This window comes from Anomaloglossus baeobatrachus, chromosome 8 (assembly GCF_048569485.1).
Source record: "Anomaloglossus baeobatrachus isolate aAnoBae1 chromosome 8, aAnoBae1.hap1, whole genome shotgun sequence".
Classification (NCBI taxonomy): domain Eukaryota; kingdom Metazoa; phylum Chordata; class Amphibia; order Anura; family Aromobatidae; genus Anomaloglossus; species Anomaloglossus baeobatrachus.
Window position 1 is genome coordinate 62341215 of NC_134360.1, and position 25823 is coordinate 62367037.

The 25823-nt window shown below is 46.8% G+C and overlaps 2 protein-coding genes across 4 annotated transcripts in view; both read right to left on the minus strand.

The window, feature by feature from the left end:
* LOC142249819 (inter-alpha-trypsin inhibitor heavy chain H3-like) overlaps positions 1–8554 on the minus strand; it is a 104140-nt gene extending 95586 nt beyond the window's left edge. Inside the window, exons 1-2 of one of the 2 annotated variants that reach the window (XM_075321728.1) lie at positions 8368–8554; positions 4158–4286 (exon numbers count right to left, since the gene is read on the minus strand). In XM_075321728.1, coding sequence (XP_075177843.1) covers positions 4158–4250 — 93 coding nt within the window. In that variant the 5' untranslated portion in view covers positions 4251–4286; positions 8368–8554. The remainder of the gene's footprint in view (positions 1–4157; positions 4287–8367) is intronic. The other variant, XM_075321727.1, reaches the window with a different exon arrangement.
* Positions 8555–22928: 14374 nt separating this feature from the next.
* Positions 22929–25823, minus strand: part of LOC142249820 (inter-alpha-trypsin inhibitor heavy chain H3-like) — a 135260-nt gene continuing 132365 nt past the window's right edge. For both annotated transcript variants that reach the window (XM_075321729.1, XM_075321730.1), the window contains exons 20-21: positions 25454–25565; positions 22929–23219 (exon numbers count right to left, since the gene is read on the minus strand). In XM_075321729.1, coding sequence (XP_075177844.1) covers positions 23078–23219; positions 25454–25565 — 254 coding nt within the window. In that variant the 3' untranslated portion in view covers positions 22929–23077. The remainder of the gene's footprint in view (positions 23220–25453; positions 25566–25823) is intronic.

The following is a 25823-nucleotide window of genomic DNA, read 5'->3' on the forward strand; positions in this document are numbered from 1 at the left end:
GCGATGCCGGCCTGTGTGACACCTCCTAGCGACGCAGTATCGCTCACAAATCGTGAACCGTGTACTGCTCGCTAGGTTCCATAATATCGGTTCTGAAATCGGGCGCCGGTTGTTCATCGTTCCCGTGGCATCACACGTCGCTCCGTGTGACACCACGGGAGCGATGAACATCGCGTACCTGCCTCCCGCGTCAGCCACCGACTCTATGTGGAAGGAAGGAGGTGGGCGGGATGTTTACATTCTGCTCATCTCCGCCCCTCCGCTTCTATTGGCCGGCGGCCGTGTGACGTCGCTGTGACGCCGAACGTCCCTCCCACTCCAGGAAGTGGACGTTCGCCGCCCTCAGCGTGGTCGCACGAGAGGTAAGTATGTGTGACGGGGGGTTACCGACTTTGTGCGCCACGGGCAGCGATTTGCCCGTGACGCAAAAAGGACGGGGGTGGGTACGATCGATTGTGAAATCGCACAATCGGTCGTACCATGTAAAGCAGCCTTTAGACACAGAGGTATAACAAATTATAATTGGAACCCATAAGATGTTTTGGAATTGAGCCTCACTCATCAGGGTTCTGTCCATGTGACCACCACTAATTAAATGGATCTGTCACCAACTACCACAAAAATAAGTACACCCCTCACATTTTTGTAACTATTTTATTAGATTTTTTCATGGGACAACGCTGAAGATCTGACCCTGTGATACAATGTACAGTGTCAGTGTGCAGTTGTATAACAGTGTAAATTTGGTGCCCTCTAAATAACCCAACGCACAGCCATTAATGTCTAAACTGCTGGCAAGAAAAATGAGTACATCACTAAGTGAAAACGGCCAAATTGTGCTCAAAGTGTCAATATTTTGTGTGGCCACTATTATTTTCAAACACTACCTTAACTCTCTTGGGTATGGAATTCACTAGAGCTTCACAGGAGCCGTTGGATCCTCTTCCATCCTCCATGAGGACATTACAGAGCTGGTGGATGTTAGAGACTTTGGGCTGCTCCAGCTTCCGTTTGAGGAGGCCCCACAGATGCTCTATAGGGTTTACGTCTGGAGACGCTTGGCCAGTCCAGTGCAATTACTCTCATTTTCATTACCAAGGCAGTGGTCGCCCTGGAGATGTGTTTGGGGTTGTTACCATATTGGAATACTGCCCTGCGGCCCAGTTTATGAAGGGAGGGGATCATGCTCTGCTTCAGTATGTCACAGTACATGTTGGCATTTTTGGTTTTCTCAATGAACTGTAGCTCCCACAGCCAGCAGCACTCATGCAGCCCCAAACCATGACCCTCTCACCACCATGCCTGACTGTAGGCAGGACACACTTGCCTTTATCCTCCTCACCTGGTTGCCGCCACACATGCTTGACACCATCTGTACCAAATTAATTTATCTTTGTCTCATCATACCACAAGACATGGATCCAGTAATCCATGTCCTTAGTCTGCTCACCTTCAGCAAACTATTTGCGGCCTTTCTTGTGCATAATCTTTAGAAGAGGCTTTCTTCTGGGATGACAGCCATGCAGACCAATTTGATACAGGGAGCAGTGTATGGTCTGAGCACTTACAGGCGAACCCCCCCACACCTGTAACCTTTGCAGCAATGCTGGCAGTGCTCATATATCTATTTTGAAAAGATGACCTCTAGATATGACGCTGAGCACGTGCATGTAACTTCATTGGTTGACCATGGTGAGGCCTGTTCTGAGTGGATCCTGTCTTGTTAAACCACTTATGGTCTTGGCCACTGTGCTGCAGCTCAGTTTCAGGGTGTTGACAATCTTCTTATAGCCTCGGCCATCTTTATGAGAGCAACAATTCTTTTTTTCAGATCCTCAGAGAATTCTTTGCCATGAGGAGCCATGTTGAGCTTCCAGTGACCAGTATGAGAGAGTGTGTTAGCGATGACCCCAAATGTAACACACCTGCTCCCCATTCACACCTGAGACCTTGTAACACTAATGAGTCACATGACACCAGGGAGGGAAAATGGCTAATTGGGTGCAATTTGGTCATTTTTAATTAAGGGTGTACTCACTTTTGGTGCCAGCGGTTTAGACATTAATGGCTGTGTGCTGAGTGATGTAGAGGACACCAAATTTCCACTGTTATACAAGCTGCACACTGACACTGTAAATTGTATCACAGGGTCAGAACTTGAGTGTTGTCCCATGAAACAATATAATTATATACTTACAAAAATGTGAGGGGTGTACTTACTTTTGCAATATACTGTATTTGAAATATTGACCTACTGATAAGGACATCGCAGACCTCCTTCTGCGTCCTGGACTCCTCTATTTCCCATGTATTCTATGATAAATGCTGAGGGAGTGAATTTCAGGTAAGCCCTTCAAGAAGGCGCTAAGAGCTCTCAAGATCAGCAGAAACTAGGTAAGTGAAACTGGAGTGATAGGAAGAAAAGCTCTTATGGGTTCACCCATGATACTCTCTTGCTTAATCTGACAGCCACACCTGCCGGCTAGATGGATGGCACCACCGAGCTTGCAATTCTGTCTCTGCACACGTGATGTCACATTGGCAAGTGAATAGACATTTATATTTGGGCACATTTTAATACATATTACTATCTTTATTAGTTGACTAACTCGTGAACTTGGAAAAGACGGGGTTAAAAATGTATTCAAATGTCATAAGCAGTATTTTATTAAGTTACTGGATTTCAGACATTCATTCTCCTTCATCAGGATGGAAAATCACATTGATGATGTCATGTGTTTTTTGGTCCTGATGAAGGAGAATATTACTAAATTATTGGAGATGAGTGAACCCAAGGTTCGGTGTTCTTACCAAACACAGACTTTTTAATTTGGGTGCTTTACGTATGTAAACCACTCAGGGAAGCATCACTGTGCTCAGGTACACTTGGTGCTCAGCCCAGTGAGAGTCACTTACAGTGTTTGATCAGCTAGTATAGGGGAAACAATGGCGCGATCGGATGTAGTATGAACGGAAAAAAAAATAGGAAAAACCCTGCCCACCCTGTCATGATGCGGGCTTGGGGAGGGTGTGGTATGAGCCAAACCCCCAAAAATAGGGATAACACCACAACAAAAGCTTCAAGAGGAACCTCAAGACCCACCTCTTCCAACAAGCCTACAACCTACAATAGCCCTCAGCCCAGTAGACCACTGCGCAACCAGCTCTGTCCTCACCTATTGTACCATCACCCATTCCCTGTAGACTGTGAGCCCTCGCGGGCAGGGTCCTCTCTCCTCCTATACCAGTCTGTCTTGTACTGTTAATGATTGTTGTACGTATACCCTCTTTCACTTGTAAAGCGCCATGGAATAAATGGCGCTATAATAATAAATAATAATAATAATAATAATAACAAACAAAGGGGTATATAGGGGACACTTTAACAAAAGAGGGCCCCAGGACTAGTGAGAGGGAAGATGAGCACCTCCTCACTTTCCTGATACTGTACCCTGTATTCCTAGCCAGTCCCTGTACAGGTTTGTCACCTATCGCCGAGCAGGAACCTGAAGCCCTGAAAAGACCCTACAATAGTCCTAGCTAGGGAGTGGGCAGGTGAAGTATGCTAGCCCCACCGCTGCACTAGAACAACACACCGGGAAAGGAAGACAAGAAGGGGAAAACTCCACAACAGACTGCTGCAGTCAGCACGAAGACTTCAGCCATACCAGCAACTTCAACAGATGGTTACAACAGCTCCTTCCACCTCCAGGACCAGCATCCAGATGACAAAGAGAATAATCGGCACGCTCTGCTAGTAGCAGAGAGTATATATAGGGACTGGGAGTGGTCCCAAACCGGAAACATGGTAATGAGTCTACTTGCTGGCAAGGAATACTGACATTAACCCTACATGTTTAATATTGAGAGGCAAGAATAGAAATGACTCTCAAGTCTTGAATCTGTCACTAGTTTTATAATGCAGAGAGGCAACCGTGACAAAATTGCCCCGGAAGTGATCTATATATGGCTGGCTGTATGTGGGCGAAGACCAGAACTGCCCAATTAGTGACTTCCATTATTGTTCAGGTCAAGTCCGGGTCCCAAACTGAACTTTATCTAAAGTCCGGCTGAACCCACCGAACCGAACTTCTATGGGTCCACTCATCTCTATGTAATCTTATTCCCACATTGAGATCAAAAAAGATGAAACTTACCTGAGAGTTTTGTGGTCCTTGAATCAGAACATCACTCTTTACAGGCCAAAGAAGACAAAATGACAAACTGTAGACAAGCAGAAGAGGATCCATGGTGGATAGGAGACTTGTCCAGATGAGTCGGATATTCTAGATAATACAAGGATAAATTGTGCAAATTTCACAAACAGACAAGTGATAAGTAATTGATATCTTTTTGGGGAGAAAAAAGGTCTTAAGGGTGCTTTACATGCTGCGACATCGCTAACGATATATCGTCGGGGTCACGGTGTTTGTGACGCACATCCGGCGCCGTTAGCGAAATCGCAGCGTGTGACACCAAGGAGCGACGATCAACGATCGCAAAAACGTCAAAAATCGTTGATCGTTGACACATCGCTCGTTTTCATAATATCATTGGTGGTGCATGCCGCTGGTTGTTCGTCGTTCCTGCGGCAACACACATCGCTATGTGTGCCACCGCAGGAACGACGAACATCTCCTTACCTGCGTCCACCGGCAATGAGGAAGGAAGGAGGTGGGCGGCATGTTACGGCCGCTTATCTCGGCTGCCATGTGACGTCACTGTGACGCCGCACAAACCGCCCCCTTAGAAAGGAGGCGGTTCGCCGGCCAAGCGACGTCGCAGGGAAGGTTAGTCTGTGTGACGGGTGTAAGCGATGTTGTGCGCCACAGGCAGCGATTTGCCCGTGACGCACAACCGACAGGGGTGGGTACGCTCGCTAGCGATATCGCAGCGTGTAAAGTGCCCTTTACAGTTTCGGTAAAGTGGATGGGATTTAAGAAATATGCCCGCTGTCCTTTTTTACGCTGTGTAGACTCGCCTGTGTTTTTCCCATAGACTTGTATTAAATGCGAAAATTTTGCAGGTAAAAAATACAAATGCCTTTTTAAGTGCGTTTCCAAGGTGCATACGCATAAAAAATATACATATAATCTGCAACTAAGGATGTCAGAGCCAAATATCAGGTTGTTTCAAAAACAAAGAAGCTTTATTTAAAAGCATGACACATCAGAGACAAAAACTGCAGTGTCGAAAACACAATAAAAAAAATGTAAAAAAAAAACGCATACAAAAACGCAATACAAAATGCAGAAATGGTACAGAAATTCTGCAATTTAAAAAAAACTAAAACTCATTCTGGGAACATAGCCTTATTGCATAGGGGATTTTAGCTTCTGGCTCGTTGAATTCTATGGGAAGGAGTATATTTGCCAAGTGCTAAAGCACAACCTACTTTAAGTTGCGTTGTAGTAAGGTGTACAGAAGGATTTGCAGGACCATGGTGCACCTCCTGGAATCCCCGATGCCTCTTCTGATAGGTAAGGCTGGAGCAACGTCATGTGGGCATCACCCTCATGTGGACAATCAGAACACGTGCCAGGGATGACAGCATATAAAACGAAGTTCCCATGCTCCTAGTCCACCGGCCATATCAGTGGTCCATAGCCTTGTGAACCTCATATCTCCTGGAATCTCCAATGCTATTTCTGATTAGTAACCCTAGTGCAACATCATGTGGGCATCACACCTCTTGTGGACCATTAGAACATGTGCCAGGAATGTTGAAATCATATAGAAGGAAGGTCACAGGGCTCTCATCCATTGGCCAGATCAGTAGTCTATGGCCACAGGACCACAGCCGTGTGAACCTCCTCCTCTCTGCTGGAATCGACGATGCCTCTTCTGATTAGTAATCCAAGTGCAACGTCATCTGTTCATCTCCCCGCATGTGGACCATCAGAACACGTGCCAGGAACGATGACATATAGGAGGAAGTTTGCAGGGCTCTGGTCCATTGGCCACATCAGTAGTCTATGGCCGCGCCCGCAAGACCACAGTTGTGTGAACCTCCTCTTCTCTGCTAGAAACCCCGATGCCTCTTCTGATTAGTATGCCTGGTGCAATGTCATGATGGCATCACCCTTTTGTGGACATTCAGAACAAGTGCCAGGAATGACATCATATAGAAGCAAGTTCACAGAGCTCTGGTCCACCAGCCATATCAGTAGTCTGTAGCTGCAGTACCATAGGCGTGTGAACCTCCTCTATGCTGGAATCGATGATGCCTCTTTTGATTAGTAATCCAACTGCAACGTCATTTGGGCATCACCCCTCTTGTTGACCATCAGAACACATGCCAGGAATGACATCATAAAGAGGGAAGTTCACAGGGCTCTGGTTCACTGACCACATCAGTAGCTCATGGTTGAGTGAACCTCCTCTTATCAGCTGGAAATCCCCATGCCTCTTCTGATTAGTAAGCCTTATAGATACTGGAGAAGAGAATGGATGTATTGCCACGCTACCACCAGTGCGAAAGAGCGTTGATTAATATTAGTATTTCATTTTACAGGTCGACGCGTTTCGGGGATCAAGTCCCCTTCCTCAGGATCATAGAAATCAACAACAGACTGTTTTTATGCCATTTTAGAAGGCAGCTGGAGTGATCGGTGTCTGTACATGCCTCTTAATAAATATTGCACATTTTTACCTGTCTGCCAATAGGGAAGTTGTAGTTATCCCTACAATGAATAGACATACATTTTTCACCAAAATTTTCCATAATTTCCTCTTATTCTACCTGATAAATCTGCTGATAATCATTGTCTAATGAAAGACAGCTATATGTCTCATGTACAGTACATAGGTTCCCGATCTCCCCTTCTTTCTCGCTTCCAATTGCCAGTGAGCGGAGTGCCGCCTCTCCATTCAATTCTATGGGCGTTCAGGATACTGCTGAAGTTTGTTTTGAAACTCTTATAGAAATTAACTGAGCAAGTGGGGTTTTTTTGCCCTGGAAAAAAAGACCTAGGAAGAGAACTACTCACTGTACAAATGTTATTTTTGGTTCTGGATAAGTTATCAGGATTTATAGAAAATGCAACCTCTAAAAGTTAAATAGGCACTGTTTGGCCTCACAAATTTAATGGGGAATTCAATGTAAAAAGCATTATTAATTATCAGACTGTGTTCCACTTCACCCATGAAGAGCAGCTGTTGAGGACAGATCTGTGATGTCCCAACACTCAGTGTCGCAAGACACACTAATGGAGGAGTAGTGAGATGCTCTAACACTAGGTGTCACTAGAAACACTAGTGGAGGAGTAATCGAATTTACCAAAAGGTCAGGAGCTAGGAAATCACGTCAGGTACGCAGGGGGATAGCGGGGCCGACGTCAGAGTATGAGCCAGAGGTCTGCAAGCCAGGAGGTCACGTCAGGTACACGGGGAGATAGCGGGGCTGAGGTCAGGGTATGAGCCGGAGGTCTGGAAGCCAGGAGGTCACGTCAGGTACACGGGGAGAGAGCGGGGCCGAGGGGAGGATATGAGCCGGAGGTCTGAAGCTGGGAGGTCACATCACGTACATGGGGAGATAGTCGGGCCGAAGTCAGGGTACGAGCCAGAGGTCAAGGAAGCCTGGGAGTCTAGTCAGAGTTAGGGGAACGTTCGAACAAGGGTACTTAGGTTAGGGGTAGCGGGGACAAGATCAGGACAGTCCCTTACGGGAACCAGAGACACAACTGCAATACAAGAACTATCACTGGCGGCGTTTCGGGTGGAGTTGCTCCTAAATAAAGCAGAACAGTCAACCATAATGAGGCTCCAGTAAACAGGCCCCTCCCAAAACCAACACAAGGCCTGAGGTCGGTAACAACCTGTCCGCTGGAGCATAACACAAAAACAAGGCATTGGCACTGCAGGAGAGCAGAGCACCACCAATAAGGATCATGACAACATTCTTCCATCTGGCCATACGGACAGAGATCCCCTCATACATACAAGCACGTGGAAAGATTAGAAACACAACCCCTCCCCAGCTATCCTGTCCTCAACTTCAGTAGGACCAAACTTGCTGTACATATCAATTACAAGGCATAAACATTTCAGAAGCCCAGTATATGACTGGTCTTCACTTTAATTTAATCTAATTACCATTTTTATGATGTGATTCCAAATTACCGTAATATTTTGTTTACTGATAGAAGTTAAAGTCATGCCTTCAGAAAATTGCAATAAAACTAATAGAAATTAAAAAATTAAAAATATTTGTTGAACTTTAGAACATTTTTGCGGTTTTGTATCTGTTGCTTGTTTCTCCTTCCTTCTCACCTCTGATGGGAAACAATAGAATGTATCCACCACCAACGCTCTATTGTCTAAAGTGATATTGCATAAACTAAGTATGAAGAACGCATGCACGCATACCTGAATGTTGATTGCAGCTCTGCTCTGTGATATCGCAGCCGGATGATAAGGCTCAGCAATTTATAGGGCAGCTCTTATAACATATCATGACGTTGATGGTCCCTATTGGACGGAATCAGGCTTTTTCTGCAGCCAAAAAATTATGAGGTCTATCGGTGAATTGTTCATTTGCTGAATTAAATAAAAGGAGGGTGAATAGATTCATTAAAACTGCGAGGGCAACAGGATGGGCGCAAGCAAGAAGAAGGGAGGGTGAATCAATGCTTTTCAGTTTGGTTGGCTAAGGGCATAGGTGGGAGCAGAGCAGGGGGGTGAATATGCTCTTTTCAGATATGACCCTTTAACACTTTTGGATTTATTTAATGTATACATTCAGGGAGTTTCCCATAGTTGCTATTTATTCGGGAAGGAGTCATATGCATTCTACAGGAATAAATATAGCTGGCATGGTTTATAGCTGCATGGTTGACGGAAAACCAGACCAACAACATTCATTATTAAGCTACTGGAAAAAAAAGGGAAAAGTTCAGCTCAGACGAGCTCTGTCCAGTCTGAAATCACGAGGCGACAATGTTTCCATTGAGTCTTGCACTGAGCGACTCTTTACTGGGAATTCTGCTGAACACTCAAGTTTTAGTCAAAGTAAATAGTAAATACATTGGGTTCTTAAGTGATATAACAAAAGAACAATAAGTCTTTTGTCTTATTTTTCTTTATATATCAACTCTAAAGGGGAATTCCAGTAGCCCAATGTCTTTTTTTTATTTTTAAACACCCAATAAAGTTTTCACCTGTGTAACAAAAATATCTGAAATCACCGTAGAAAAATAATACAATGTGATAAAACTATAATGAGCTCACAGAAATTACTCTATTTAAAATTATACTTTTATTCAATATAGGCCCCTTGACACTTCCATGCAAAAAATGAACGTTTTGCACGGACCGTGATGTAGGTGAGTAAATGTGTCCCTGTGTGTATGTTCTCTGTGTGACATCCGGATAGCATGAACGTGTATATGTGGCGCCCCTGAGGCTTCAGTCACCACCACTTAAGATGCAGTGCTCAACCCGAGTCCAGAAGAGGTCAGTGCCAGTTTTACTTTCACAACTCATACACACACAAATAGTGTTGCTCTTCTTTTACTGTGGACAGGGCTAGGTTTGGGTCAAACGGAGTTGCCAACGTTGGGTCTTTAGGATACCACCACACTTGGGATCCCCAATCCTCTAGTGGCGGGACCTGGGACGGAAAGAGCAACCACCAGGGGAAAGTAGGAGCCAACACAACAGTTAGACAGTTCTCCAGCAGGAGAGGGAGGGAGCTGTCGTGTTTCACCGGTGGCTCTGGTGGGACACAGGAGTGAAACTGGTCACCGAGGGGAGATCTTCATTGCTCCCTCGCGACCGGTGCTGACAGGGTGCAGAATCCTAGGGTGGATTGTACTACAGGTCATCTACCAAAATCTGCAGGCTTGGGGGATTGCATGTCCCTCCGGCCCCCACAGTTCCCAGAGCACAGTGCCATATAGGATCCGGGGTTGTGTTCCAAGGCAGGCCCCACATCGGACCCGCGGCACCTGCATACGGGCAGGAAGTAGACACACGTAAGAAGACCCAGGGTTCCCAAAGAGCTTCAAGCCACGGATATCCACACCAAGCTCTGGAGGCAGGTCCCACCATCCAATTCACCGGCTCCAACCTCTAAAGGATCTGGGTTCGACGTAGCCCATCACAGCTGGTGACCGGTGCTTGCGAGCGGCAAAAACTGTGAGTAAAACACCTGGAACCCGCAGACACTGTGTCCGCCTGTAATACGCCTTGGCGCCCGCCATAACTACTCTCCTCATCATCCTCCCCAGGGCCTGCTCCACCTGTGGTGAGCAGAAACACCTTAGCTGCTAAGACCATCCGACCTGGAGGACAGCGACAGCAGCAGCGGCTAATTCCCTGGCCGCATCCAAAGGTGGCGTCACAAAATCAACCTCCACCATCCTCCATCACCCTTTTTCCACCTTCTCCCTCCATGTACACCTCGGGGTCACGAAACCGGGCAGGGCCAGCCGTGACATTCCCCTGATCCTCACCGGCCCGGTGGAGAGTATTTTTTCCCCCTGACCCCCTGGGGTGCTACATATACTTACCTGTCATACTTGCTTCCAGGTCCGCAGTCAGTGCATTGAATATTCATGAGGTATAATGAGCAGGAAAAGGAAGCAACAGCAGCACAGGAGACAGGTAAGTAAAAAAATTCTTTATTTTTATGTGACACGTTTTCTCTGGTACGTATCACACTGATGTCACATGGATCCCATCAGTGAGCAGTCCATGTGACACCCATGCTGCCAGTAGAAATCAAACATGTCGCCATGTAAAGCACATGGACACACGTATGCTCTACACCAGGGGTCTCAAACTCAGCTGGGTGTATGGGCCGCATATAGAAAAAAAAAATGAGGGGGGTCGCATTATTTGCAGGACAAAGTGAACATTTTTAATGAATCCATGGGTTTTTTTCTATACATCTTGGATCACTTTTGTAAACATTTTTCACTTGTTTATTATAACAAACGTGCACTTTTTTTGTTAAGTTTATATACAGAAAAGCATTTTTAATGTAAATAAAAAAAGTCATGCTTTAGGATTTTTTTTTTTTTTTTACATTTTATCACCTTCTTGTAATTGTTTTACAATTAGCAGCATCATATAGTAATCTTAGCCAAAATCTTGTAGTAATGTGCCCATCCGTGTGCCCTGTAGTAAGGTGCTCATCCTTGTGGTATTGTGCCCAGTAGTATAGTGCCCATCCTTGTGCCCTGTAGTATTGTGCCCAGTAATATTGTTCCAATCCTTGTAGTATTGTGCTCATCCTTGTAGTATTGTGCTCTGTAGTATTCTGCCAATTCCGTAGTATTGTGGCCATCCCTGTAGTATTCAGCCCATCCCTGTAGTATTCAGCCCATCCCTGTAGTATTGTGGCCATCCCTGTAGTATTGTGGCCATCCCTGTAGTATTCTGCCCATCCTTGTAGTATTTTGCCCATCCCTGTAGTATTCTGCCCATCCCTGTAGTATTCTGCCCATCCCTGTAGTATTCTGCCCATCCCTGTAGTATTGTGGCCATCCCTGTAGTATTGTGGCCATCCCTGTAATATTCTGCCCATCCTTGTAGTATTGTGGCCATCCCTGTAGTATTGTGGCCATCCTTGTAGTATTCTGCCCATCCCTGTAGTATTGTGGCCATCCCTGTAGTATTGTGGCCATCCCTGTAGTATTGTGGCCATCCCTGTAGTATTCTGCCCATCCCTGTAGTATTCTGCCCATCCCTATAGTATTGTGGCCATCCCTGTAGTATTCTGCCCATCCCTGTCGTATTGTGGCCATCCCTGTAGTATTCTTCCCACCCTTGTAGTATTGTGGCCATCCCTGTAATATTCTGCCCATCCTTGTAGTATTGTGGCCATCCCTGTAGTATTGTGGCCATCCCTGTAGTATTGTGGCCATCCCTGTAGTATTCTGCCCATTCCTGTAGTATTCTGCCCATCCCTGTAGTATTGTGGCCATCCCTGTAGTATTCTGCCCACCCTTGTAGTATTGTGGCCATCCCTGTAGTATTCTGCCCACCCTTGTAGTATTGTGGCCATCCCTGTAGTATTCTGCCCATCCTTTAGTAATACGCAAACAAACAAAAAATTCTCCTCACCTTTCCTCCGTTCCCTGTGTGCCCACGATCAGTACTTGCAGAGTTTTGGATGCAGCATGCTTCAGCTGCGTCCAAAACCCTGCTATGTATGGTAAAAGCACAGTGGGCATGGGATTTCTAAAAATCCCATGCCCACTGTGCGTGTACGGCCCGCAGTGAAAACGGAACTGCGGTGTGGCTTCCAGAGGCCGCAGCATGTGAATTTATGCTGCGGCGTCTGAAGCGTCCTCCCTAGGCAGAGCACAGCGAGGAGACCGCAGCGGCCCCAACCCCTGATCGCAGGCACGGGCAGCTGCGGTCTCCTAAGGAGTAGACTTGCGGCCCCGCCGATCAGGACGCGCTGTGTCCAGCACGCAGCGGGTCCTGAACTTGAGCACGTACCTTACCTGCTTGTCGCGGCCCGTGATGATCGCGGCTCTGTGCTGAAGGTCGGCGCCGGCAGGAACTTCACTGCATTTGAATCCATTTGCGGTGCAGCGCAGAGGAGCTGTGTCTGGACCAATGGCTGCTGCCTGCCAATCAGATGCAAGGAAGTGACGTCGCTGTATGACGTCACCTCCTTGCATCTGATTGGCAGACAGCAGCAGCAACTGGGATAGAACTGACAGCTCCTTGCGCGGCACCGCAGATGGATTCAAATGCAGTAAAGTTCCTGCCGGCGCCGACCCTCAGCATAGAGCCGCGATTTGTCACGGGGTCTGCGGGCCGCAACAAACAGCCTCAGGGGCCGCATGCGGCCCGCAGGCCGCGTGTTTGAGACCCCTGCTCTACACGGACAAATGATCCATGACAAAACAGGGACGTATGCTCTAAAACATTGAATTTAATGGGTCTATGTGTGTCTCTGTCTTCGGTATATGTGGAAATGGACGTCACATGTACCAGTAACAGGGACGTATGAAAGGGGCCGTACTAAAAGACCAGAGTCTGTCCTAAACCAATTTCTGAAGGACAAAAAGAAATAGAACCAACACCACCGATGAATACAAAAAAGTGAATTAGAAATTGTACTGTTAGTACTAGGAGGGGATGAAAGGTGGAAAAGATAATCCCTATACTTTCCATTTTACTCTACTGCCTATCCGCGGAGGTTTGTACCCTTTTGGACACAATATGGCACTTATCCACAAATGACTCAGGCAGAAGTTCACCAAAGCTTCTGCAACAATACTACAGATGAGAGCAAGCCACCTGCTTGCAACCAGAGCTAGAATGAAATGAATAATATCAGCAGCACAAGTCCGGAGAAGATGGGAGTATTTGAGCACCAAGAGAATGCTGATAATCAGCAGCTGGGTGGAAGGAGAGCTCCTGCTGGGTCTGTGGAGGTAGCCTGGGCTATAGATTGTTTGTTCAAATGTAATAAGATTATCTGTGTATGTAAATAATCAAAGTATAGATGTAGTTGCATAATTATCTGTGTGTCTATATGACACACAGACGCCATAATATGATTCTAATCTTTATGTTCAAGAAAGGGTTAACCAAAGATAATGAAGCCAAAATGAACAAAGAACAGTAAAGGCTTTCATAATGATAAGTGAACGTCTTATCAGTGGTTTCACACAAAGGAGGAATGTGTTATCTGTGGGATGAAATGTGTGTTTCTCTGTTCCTCCCTAAACTCCCTGAACCTCCCTATATGGCTTCGATGAAGAAAAGACAGATTTTGATACTTTTGTACATGTTTGCAGGTTGAAATGTAATATTAATATTTGAGCTATTCATTACATGAGCCAGACGCCAACACTGACTCAAAAGAGTGAACACGTTGTCTGTGGTCATTGCTTCTGAGTTATCTATATATATATAATTGCCTTATTCTGTCTGTCTGTCTGTCTGTCTATCTGTCTATCTGTCTGTCTGTCTGTCTTGCTCCAAAATTGTGTCCTTACGGTGACACAAAGCTGATTGGCCGCTGGGCTCGCCATGGCCCCGCCCCCCGCACGGATTGGCCTCTCGCCCAGGCTGCGCCCCCACACGGATTGGCCGGCCGCTCGCCCAGGCTCCGCCCCTCCACAGATTGGCCTCTCGCCCCGGCACCCTGCAGGCATTGGCAACTCTGCCACGCCCCGCCGCCCTCACGCAATGCACGCTAGCTCTGGCCCCGCACCCCCATGCATTCCCCGAACTGACACGGTCACGGAGCCACGACTCCCAGGTGAGTACTGTACCCCCGGGAGCCCACATCAGCGTACGCCGCCAAACCAGCCGACACATACCCTCGCATTGCTGGGGCTGGCCGGCGTATGCTGGTGTGGGCTCCCGTGCGAGCGGGGGACGAGATACGCTGGTAACCATGGTAGCATAGTTACCAGCGCATCAAGGTCCTGCAGCAGCGGAACATACACACACGCACGCACATAACAGCACACACACACACATCAGACCACTCTCACACACACCTCACACACACATCGCATCCACACACTCACAACAACATCCTGGGATATCGCTTGCTTCTCGGCGGCGATACTGTGCTGTGAGCTTCCAGGACCTGCCGGAGGATCACATGGCCAGAAGCATGTGGTATCTCCGGATGTTGTGAGTGTGAGTGCTTATGTGCAATATCGTCAATGTGTGTGTGCGTGAGTGTATGCGATCGTGTGTGTGCGTGTATGCGATCGGGTGTGTGTGTGTGTGTGAGTGTATGCGATCGGATCTGTGAGTGTCGGCAGAGGAGCACGGCGTGCTGGAGGAGGCTGGGAGGAGAGAGGCTGCTCCTGGGGAAGGCTGGGATGGGGAGGCTGAGAGAAGAGAGGCTGATGCTGGGGGAGGCTGAGGCTGGGGTAGGCTGGGAGGAGAGAGGCTGATGTTGGAGACCGAAAAGGCTGATGCTGGGAGGAGAGAGGCTGATGCTGGGGGAGGCTGAGGCTGGGGTAGGCTGGGAGGAGAGAGGCTGATGCTGGGAGGAGAGAGGCTGATGCTGGGAGGAGAGAGGCTGATGCTGGGGGAGGCTGAGGCTGGGGTAGGCTGGGAGGAGAGAGGCTGATGCTGGGAAGAGAGAAGCTGATGCTGGGAGGAGAGAGGCTGATGCTGGGGGAGGCTGATGCTGGGGGAGGCTGAGGCTGGGGTAAGCTGGGAGGAGAGAGGCTGATGCTGGGGACAGAAAAGGCTGATGCTGGGAGGAGAGAGGCTGATGCTGGGAGGAGAGAGGCTGATGCTGGGAGGAGAGAGGCTGATGCTGGGGGAGGCTGAGGCTGGGGTAGGCTGGGAAGAGAGAGGCTGATGCTGGGAGAGAGAGGCTGATGCTGGGAGGAGAGAGGCTGATGCTAGGGACAGAAAAGGCTGATGCTAGGGAGGAGAGAGGCTGATGCTGGGGACAGAAAAGGCTGATGCTGGGAGGAGAGAGGCTGATGCTGGGATGAGAGAGGCTGATGCTGGGGACAGAGAGGCTGATGCTGGAGACAGAGAGGCTGATGCTGGGAGGAGAGAGGCTGATGCTGGGAGGAGAGAGGCTGATGCTGCGGGTAGAGAGGCTGATGCTGGGAGGAGAGAGGCTGATGCTGCGGGCAGAGAGGCTGATGCTGCGGGTAGAGAGGCTGATGCTGGTGCAGCATGGGGGATGGAGCACGATGGGGGGTGCGCAGCATGGGGGATGGAGCACGTTTGGGAGTGCGCAGCATGGCGGATGGAGCACGTTTGGGAGTGCGCAGCATGGCGGATGGAGCACGTTTGGGAGTGCGCAGCATGGCAGATGGAGCACGTTTGGGAGTGCGCAGCATGGCGGATGGACCACGTTTGGGAGTGCGCAGCATGGCGGATGGAGCACGTTTGGGAGTGCGCAGCATGGCGGATGGAGCACATTTGGGAATGCGTAGCATGGCGGATGGAGCACGTTTGGGAGTGCGCAGCATGGCAGATGGAGCACGTTTGGGAGTGCGCAGCATGGCGGATGGCCCACGTTTGGGAGTGCGCAACATGGTGGATGGAGCACGTTTGGGAGTGCGCAGCATGGCGGATGGAGCATGTTTGGGAGTGCGCAGCATGGCGGATGGAGCACGTTTGGGAGTGCGCAGCATGGCGGATGGACCACGTTTGGGAGTGCGCAGCATGGCGGATGTAGCACGTTTGGGAGTGCGCAGCATGGCGGATGGAGCACGTTTGGGAGTGCGCAGCATGGCGGATGGAGCACGTTTGGGAGTGTGCAGCATGGGGGATGCAGCACGATGGGGAGTGCGGAGTATGGCGGATGGAGCACGTTTGGGAGTGCGCAGCATGGCGGATGGACCACGTTTGGGAGTGCGCAGCATGGCGGATGGAGCACGTTTGGGAGTGCGCAGCATGGCGGATGGAGCACGTTTAGGAGTGCACAGCATGGGAGATGGAGCACGATGGGGGGGTGCGCAGCATAGGGGATGGAGCATGATCGGGAGTGCGCTGCATGGGGGATGGAGCACGATGGGGAGTGCGGAGTATGGCGGATGGAGCACGTTTGGGAGTGCGCAGCATGGCGGATGGAGCACGTTTGGGAGTGCGCAGCATGGTGGATGGAGCACGTTTGGGAGTGCGCAGCATGGCGGATGGAGCACGTTTGGGAGTGCGCAGCATGGGAGATGGAGCACGATGGGGGGTGCGCAGCATAGGGGATGGAGCACGATGGGGAGTGCGCTGCATGGGGGATGGAGCATGATGGGGAGTGCGCTGCATGGTGGATGGAGCACGATGGGAAGTGCACACCTCCCCCCAACACACACACACACACACACACGCGCGCGCACTGCACAACACACCACACACACACACAGGGAACCACAAACAACTGCCCTACACAGACACCCACACACACAGACAACACTGCACACACAAACACCGCGGCACACACAAATATACGCATATACCGCACAACACACACATTGCACAAAACATACCTCCCCCCAAAACACACCACACCCACACAAACCGCGCAACACACACACACACAACGCTACAGACACACAGCGCTCCACAAACAACGCAACACACGCAACACACATACAACACCGCTCTCACCCCCGTCACACCCAGACAACACCCAGAACATGTACAGCGCCCTACACAAACACTTGGTAACTACACACAACAACATCTATATATATATATATATATATATATATAACAAAAATCATACATGAACTACACAATACGTAAATTCTAGAATACCCGATGCGTAGAATCGGGCCACCTTCTAGTTTATTATATCTGCGCAGATAGCTAATTTGAACCCGTCTTTTGGATTTGCCCTGAACAAAGACTCCATTAGCAGTCTTACCCAAATTTCTCCCTTGACAGGTCCAAAATGGAGAGATGAAAATCCGGCAGCAAAGCTACTAACTACAACAGGAACAATAGAAAGTCAGGGAGCATTTTATGCAGTCAAACGCTGTGACCTTCTATTGACAGAAACCAAATGACTGTCACCCGTGACAGGAATAAAGGAAATTATAGAAGAAAGTGATTTAGAGTGCTGATCCTTTACTTATTTACATCAATGTACAAACATACAGTGCCTACAAGTAGTATTCAACCCCCTGCAGATTTAGCAGGTTTACACATTCGGAATTAACTTGGCATTGTGACATTTGGACTGTAGATCAGCCTGGAAGTGTGAAATGCACTGCAGAAAAAAAGAATGTTATTTCTTTTTTTTATTTTTTTTTTTTTAAATTGTGAAAAGTTTATTCAGAGGGTCATTTATTATTCAACCCCTCAAACCACAAGAATTCTGTTTGGTTCCCCTAAAGTATTAAGAAGTATTTCAGGCACAAAGAACAATGAGCTTCACATGTTTGGATTAATTATCTCTTTTTCCACCCTTTTCTGACTAATTAAGACCCTCCCCAAACTTGTGAACAGCACTCATACTTCGTCAACATGGGAAAGACAAAGGACCATTCCAAGGCCATCAGAGACAAGATCGTGGAGGGTCACAAGGCTGGCAAGGGGTACAAAACCCTTTCCAAGGAGTTGGGCCTACCTGTCTCCACTGTTGGGAGCATCATCCGGAAGTGGAAGGCTTATGGAACTACTGTTAGCCTTCCACCTCCTTGACAGCCTTTGAAAGTTTCCAAACGTGCCGAGGCCAGGCTTGTCCGAAGAGTCAAGGCTAACCCAAGGACAACAAGGAAGGAGCTCCGGGAAGATCTCATGGCAGTGGGGACATTGGTTTCAGTCAATACCATAAGTAACGTACTCCACCGCAATGGTCTCCGTTCCAGACGAGCCCGTAAGGTACCTTTACTTTTAAAGCGTCATGTCAAGGCTCGTCTACAGTTTGCTCATGATCACTTGGAGGACTCTGAGACAGACTGGTTCAAGGTTCTCTGGTCTGATGAGACCAAGATCGAGATCTTTGGTGCCAACCACACACGTGACGTTTGGAGACTGGATGGCACTGCATACGACCCCAAGAATACCATCCCTACAGTCAAGCATGGTGGTGGCAGCATCATGCTGTGGGGCTGTTTCTCAGCTTAGGGGCCTGGCCATCTGGTCCGCATCCATGGGAAGATGGATAGCACGGCCTACCTGGAGATTTTGGCCAAGAACCTCCGCTCCTCCATCAAGGATCTTAAGATGGGTCGTCATTTCATCTTCCAACAAGACAATGACCCAAAGCACACAGCCAAGAAAACCAAGGCCTGGTTCAAGAGGGAAAAAAGCAAGGTGTTGCAGTGGCCTAGTCAGTCTCCTGACCTTAACCCAATTGAAAACTTGTGGAAGGAGCTCAAGATTAAAGTCCACATGAGACACCCAAAGAACCTAGATAACTTGGAGAAGATCTGCATGGAGGAGTGGGCCAAGATAACTCCAGAGACCTGTGCCGGCCTGATCAGGTCTTATAAAAGACGATTGTTAGCTGTAATTGCAAACAAGGGTTATTCCACAAAATATTAAACCTAGGGGTTGAATAATAATTGACCCACACTTTTATGTTAAAAATGTATTAAAATTTAACTGAGCAACATAACTTGTTGGTTTGTAAGATTTATGCATCTGTTAATAAATCCTGCTCTTGTTTGAAGTTTGCAGGCTCTAACTTATTTGCATCTTATCAAACCTGCTAAATCTGCAGGGGGTTGAATACTACTTGTAGGCACTGTATGTACTTCAGTAAATCATGGGCCATGTAATGCCAGCTCATTCACAATCAAATTATGTATAGCAACCAGGTATGTAGGGTTGGCATACATATACATTGGAATAATCTCCATATGTATTTGCCTAATCCATATCCATATTGATTAATCTATATGATTGTACGTCCATTATTCTTGTTTTGAACAGCAAGATGTAAACAGTAATGAACAGTGCATGTGATAACTCTACCTATTTAATTTGGTTGTATATTTGTTCAATTCTGCTGTATTTTAAATGCAGACAAAGGAGTGCATGTCATGGAATGAAAGCATAATATACAACTTATTGTTGAGTTTGACACACATATATAGTGACATAAAATAAATAGAATAGAAAAAAAGAACAGGGAGAGAAGAAAAGAACCAGTACAGGTGGAGTAAATGATTATATTTTCAAAGTATACTTTTTAAAAAAAAATATTTTAGAGTATGGCTATGGTAGATCAATAGTGCAGCATTATATGTTTTTTTTTCCATATTTAACCTCTTAGGTACTCTTGTGTCATGTTTAAAGATCCACCATGCTTCTCTGTTCCTCAATATGTACCAAATCTCCCCCTTGTGAGGAGCTGGCTGCAGACTAAAGACTTTTGGACAAATGGATGTAACACAGAGCTCACAGTTCTAAGGCATTTATGATTTTTTATAGCACGGAGCGTCGGTTTTGTCAATCATATTGTTGTATTTTATTAAAGACTGCGTACTCGGTTTAACGTACACAATTTGAAGGGGGAAGGGGTTGTAAATGTGTGTATTCTAGTTGGTATACATTAATTCTAATGTAGTCAGGCCTGCAGTAGGATTCATTGTCTTGCAGCTGGTGGGGGGTTGTGTGTCTATTGCTCGCCTCTGCAGGGGACGTCCCTGATGCACAATTCCGCAGACTGTCTGAAGCCTGCCCTCCATCATACTTGGGCTAGGTTCGCACACTGCGTCTTTTTGACGCTGCGTTTTTGGCCGCTAAAAACGCACAAAAACGCACCTGCGTCGAAAAAACGTGATTTGGTGATTTTGGCTGCGTTTTGCTGCGTTTTTGATCTCTGCGTGTTGCTGCGTTTTTCCAATGCATTGCATGGGGGGAAAACGCAGAAAAACGCAGGAAAGAACTGACATGTCCATTTTTTTTTTTAACTCAAAAACGCAGGTAAAAAAAACAGATGTGTGCGGACAGCAAAAATGAAAACTCATAGACTTTGCTGGGGAAGCAAAGTCCTGCAGTTTTGAGGCCAAAAACGCACCCGAAAAACGCGCAAAAACGCCGCGAAAAACACACTGTGCGCACATAGCCTTGGAGTTACATGAAGCAAATGATTAAAGGGGTGGGATGTGATCACCTCAGACAGATGTTTGGTTAGTAATTAGTGCTGTGACATGGAGGGGAGAGGATCTGTTGTTACAGCCAGGTCCTTATGCCCACGGATGGACTATAGAGTTTGGAGCTGGATACACAAAGCTACTGTTATGATATCCATTGTCTGGATTGAGGAATTATCTTAAGCAGTAGTGTTGCCGGCTGGAGCAACATACATGCTCTATGGTAGTGATATCGTCTTATGGAGGGGCATAAGAACTATTGTTGTGGGCTGGAGCTAGATACATGTTCTATGGTAGACATAGCCATCTTCTGGAGGAACATAAGGACTATTATTTCCAGCTGGAGCTAGATACATGTTTTGCGGTAGTGATATCCATCTTCTGGAGAAACATAAGGATTATTATTGCCGGCTGGAGCTAGATACATGTTCTACGGTAGAGGTATCCATCTTCTGGATGAACATAAGGACTATTGTTGCCGGCTGGAGCTCCCCTATACATAGTATGATGGGCCAACAGCTCCCCTATACATAGTATGATGGGCCAACAGCTCCCCTATATATAGTATGATGGGCCAACAGCTCCCCTATACATAGTATGATGGGCCAACAGCTCCCATATAGATAGTATGATGGGACCACAGCTCCCCTATACATAGTATGATGGGCCAACAGTTACTCTATACACATGGTATGATGGGCCCACACCTCCTCTATACATAGTATAATGGACCCACAGCTCCCCTATACACAGTATAATGGGCCCACAGTTCTTGTATGATGGCCCATAGTTCCTTTATACATAGTATAATGGATCCATAGCTCCCCTATATACAGTATGATGGGCCCACACCTCTTCTATACATAGTATGATGGGCCCACAGTTCCTCTACACATGGAATGATGGGCCCACACCTCTTCTATACATGGTATGATGGGCCCACAGTTCCTCTACACATGGTATGATGGGCCCACACCTCTTCTATACCTAGTATGATGGGCCCACAACTCCTCTATACATAGTATGATGAGTCCACAGCTTCCTTACACAGTATAATGGGCCCACAGCTGCTCTATACACAGTATGATGGCCCCACACCTCCTCTATACATACTATGATGGGCCCACACCTCCCCTATACGCAGTAAAATGTTTCTGCTGCTCCTACAAAACACTGTATAATTATCCCACACTTCATAATGGCCCCAATGCCACCCCCCCCCGCATTAGCACCCACACTGTATAATGCCCTCCACTTTATCTCTCATGCTGTATACTGGACCCCGCACTTTGAGGGCCCCCCACAGATGTCTCTAAAATGCATGAGGAGCCTACCCAGTATGAGAGTCCCCCACACTGTGCGAGGGCCCCCACAGTAGTATTCAAACTGTATAATGGCCCCACATTAGCTCCTAAGCTTTATAATGGCCCCAAATTAGCCCTCAAACTGTATAATGGCCCCCACATTAGAACCCAAACTCGTAATGGCCTCTGCATTAGTCCCCAAACTGTATAACAGCCCCAAAATTAAATGCCTCCAGAGAAAAATCACCTCCTTAGTTGAAGGACAAATTAGTATCTAAACTCTGCAAGTCAATATCTGCACAAAAGAGATAAATAAAAATCTGTTTTATTCCGTTTTTCAGCCACTTTAATCATAATGAAGCAAGTTTGGAGGTCAAAAGGCACTGCATATCACCACAAAAACAGCATGCCAGCAGTGAAGCTTGGAAATAGGAACATCATGGTGTGGGGCTGTTTTTCAGCATACGGCACTGACAAACTTTTTGTAATTGAAGGAAAGATGAATGGACAGATGTACTGAGACATTCTTGATCAATATTTACTGCCATCAACAAGGATGATGAAGAGGAAACGAGGGTGAACATTTCAGCAAGACAATGATCCCAAACACACAGTCAAGGAAACCTCAACTGGTTTCAGAGAAACAAAATAAAGTTTCTAAATGGCCAAGCCGATCACCAGACCTGAATCCAATAGAAAATGTATGGAAGGAACTAAAGCTCAGAGTTCACAGGACCTTCAGGAAGTGAAGAGTGTTTGTGTGGAAGAATAGGCCTAAATCACACCTGAGCAATGCAGGCGACCAGTTTCTCCATACAGGAGGTGTCTTGAAGCTTCATCATCAACAAAAGCTTTTGTATAAAGTATTAAATAAATTTCAGTAAGCGTGTTCAATACTTTTTCCCTGTGTCATTTCTCATTTTTACACATCACTAAATTTATGGACATCTATGGTTTGATCTCTTTGCTTGTCTAGATTGGACAGGTTGTTACTGACATCTGGTGAGAAATTCATGCCAATAGCACCTTTTGAAATATATTTACTTAGGAAATTAATGACGTGTTCAATACTTATTTCACCTACTGTACTTCTGATACAATTTTTAAGACTTTGACCCATCCCTTGATGTCTTCCTGCAGTGTATAGAGGTGAACATCTTGCTGCACATGTGTGCACTGGTCGTCCAGGCTAATAAGATGTTTGTACTCAACAATTACAGTTATTAGAAGAAAATGGCACTGAGCTTTATTGAATGCGACATTTATTCTCTTCTAATAAGCAATACTGAAGATGTGAGGTACAATGTAGTCCGTGTGGCTTCCATCAATCAGGCCTTCTCCATTGAAATGCACAAACCAGCAGGGAACGTTATTGCCATTCTTGTGGTCTTTCCGGTAGTCTCTTTGTACACCCCTAAAAATAATCCACAACCACAGGAACAAAATTAATAACCAATATAGGAGTCACAATTATGCAATTTTATTAGGCCCAATATCCATGACAAAGGGCAGTAATGGGTTTCTCACATTTACTAGAGGGGAATCTGTCACCCAGATTTTACCACTTAATATGACAGCAGAACAACATAGAGACCCTAATTCCAGTGATGTGTCACTTACTAGGTTGCTTGCTGTAGTTTTGATAAAATCACAGTTTTATCAGCAGATTATCACTAGAGGTGTCATGATCCAGGATCGGTATTCTCTGCTCCAGAGTTTCACACAGACACGGCCTGGTCATGTCAGGGGTTAACTCCCCTCAGCTTCATTCTGGTTTCAGGAGACACTATATCTGGTCTCGGCACTTGCATTCCTGTGCTGGTTATAGTTTTGCTCTGCAGCCTGTGACTGGCTCTGCTGAGATTTCCTGGTTTATCTGACTCCTTTTTGTCATGCCCTGACCTGTACCCTTCCCCATTCGTCCATCTGTCCCAGTCCCTGATTTCCCTCTCCTGTGTGTTATTTGTGTTTCCCACTGCATTTCTGATCTCCCGGCTTCTGACTCGGTTCTGTTTTCTGACTTGATTTTGATCCTCCCGCTGCACCGACTTGACCCTGACTGTTTGACTACTCTATTGCCCCCTGGTGTTTGCCTGTTAGCTGCCTGCTGGAGTTACTCTGCTGTACTTCAGCTGCCTTTCTGTTACAGTGTGACTTTGTTTCTCCTTCACTACTCTGCTGTCACCTAGTGGGAAATACCCTGTACTACGTCTTACTAGCCCTTTGTACAGCGTGACAAGAGGACTAGTAATCCTACTGCTAGGTAGTCCTCCGTATTCATGAGCTCTGTATAACCACGCCCCCACCTCTGATTGGAAGATTTCTGTACACATTATGCATAGGCAGAAAACTGCCCGTCAGTGATATGGGTGGGGTTATACAGAGTTCAACATTCTGAGAACTGTTAGATGTGTACTAGAAAAAGCAGGGATCAAAACTGCAGCAAGTAGCCCAACAGCTTTCTGTTTACACTGTGCTATAAAGTCCCGGCTTCAGAGAGGTCCAGTGCACATGACTGGAAGTGTCGGAACTTCTGATCATGCGCCCTTAGCCTAAACCCGGCGTCTGAGGTGGTGGCAACGGACACAGGTAGGTGCGTCACCACCAATGAAGCTGGGCATTGAATAGTATGTTAGCACGCCCAGAGGGGCGTGCTATCATGCTAAGAGGGCAGACTAGTCAGGTGAAATAACTCCCTTGCGACTAGTCCCTGCGCACATTAGCATATCATAAAGGATCTTTGAAAATACTCCTTCTAAAGATCTCTTTATCTATGCTAGTGTATACAGGGACGGTTAGGCAGGAATTATAGATATGCGCTCAGAACTGCTTGTGGTTCTGGGTACATATTGGCTAGTGGTTCTGGGTGCTCGGTACATGTAACGAGAATTTGGATGTTCGGATGGGCACAACATGAGTACCAAGGTATAATGGAAGTCAAAGCGGACTTGAGCATTTTACAAAAGAATGCTCAAGTCCACCATTGCCTTTCATTATACTCAGTTGCTCGAGTCGCGCCCATCTGAGCACCCGAGCATGATAGTGCTCGCTCATCACTAGTTACGAGTACTGAGCACCCGAGCATGGTAGTGCCCGCTCATCACTAGTTACGAGTACTGAGCTCCCGAGCATGGTAGTGCCCGCTCATCACTAGTTACGAGTACTGAGCTCCCGAGCATGGTAGTGCCCGCTCATCACTAGTTACGAGTACTGAGCACCCGAGCATGGTAGTGCTCACTCATCACTAGTTACGAGTACTGAGCACCCGAGCATGGTAGTGCCCGCTCATCACTAGTTACGACTACTGAGCACCCGAGCATGGTAGTGCCCGCTCATCACTAGTTACGAGTACTGAGCTCCCGAGCATGGTAGTGCCCGCTCATCACTAGTTACGAGTACAGAGCATGCGAGCATGGTAGTGCTCACTCATCACTAGTTACGAGTACAAAGCACCAAAGCATGGTAGTGCCCGCTCATCACTAGTTACGAGTACTGAGCACCCGAGCATGGTAGTGCTCGCTCATCAGTAGTACTGAGCCAATTACAATCAGACTCTACAGTTAGATGAACCTTCTTCTATCAAACATTGGGCATTGTACAAATAATTTAATTTCAATGTGGAACAAGTCACACAAACTTATTTCTTACCTTGTCACCGTCAGCAGCTTGTTCTTCACTTTCATTGTTGCATCCGGTTTATCAGGATTATCAGTTTCATGAACATTGGAAATTTCATAACTGATTCCATGAAAAAATTGACCTTGAAAGTAACATTGACAATGATTTAATTCTTCAGTGGGAAAACAATCATAGATTACATTAAACTATACTTTCCATTCATTTTTCAGAATAAGCTACCCTGAGTTTGTACATAGAGAATAACCCTATCTCTGGCCATTATATGACTTGTATCCTCCATTTTTACAACTTTTCTCCTCTGCGGGTTCTATCGCATAATTTGCAATGGACTCTTGCCTGGCAGTCAGGGATGAGCTGTTGTGATCTCCTCCTTACACAG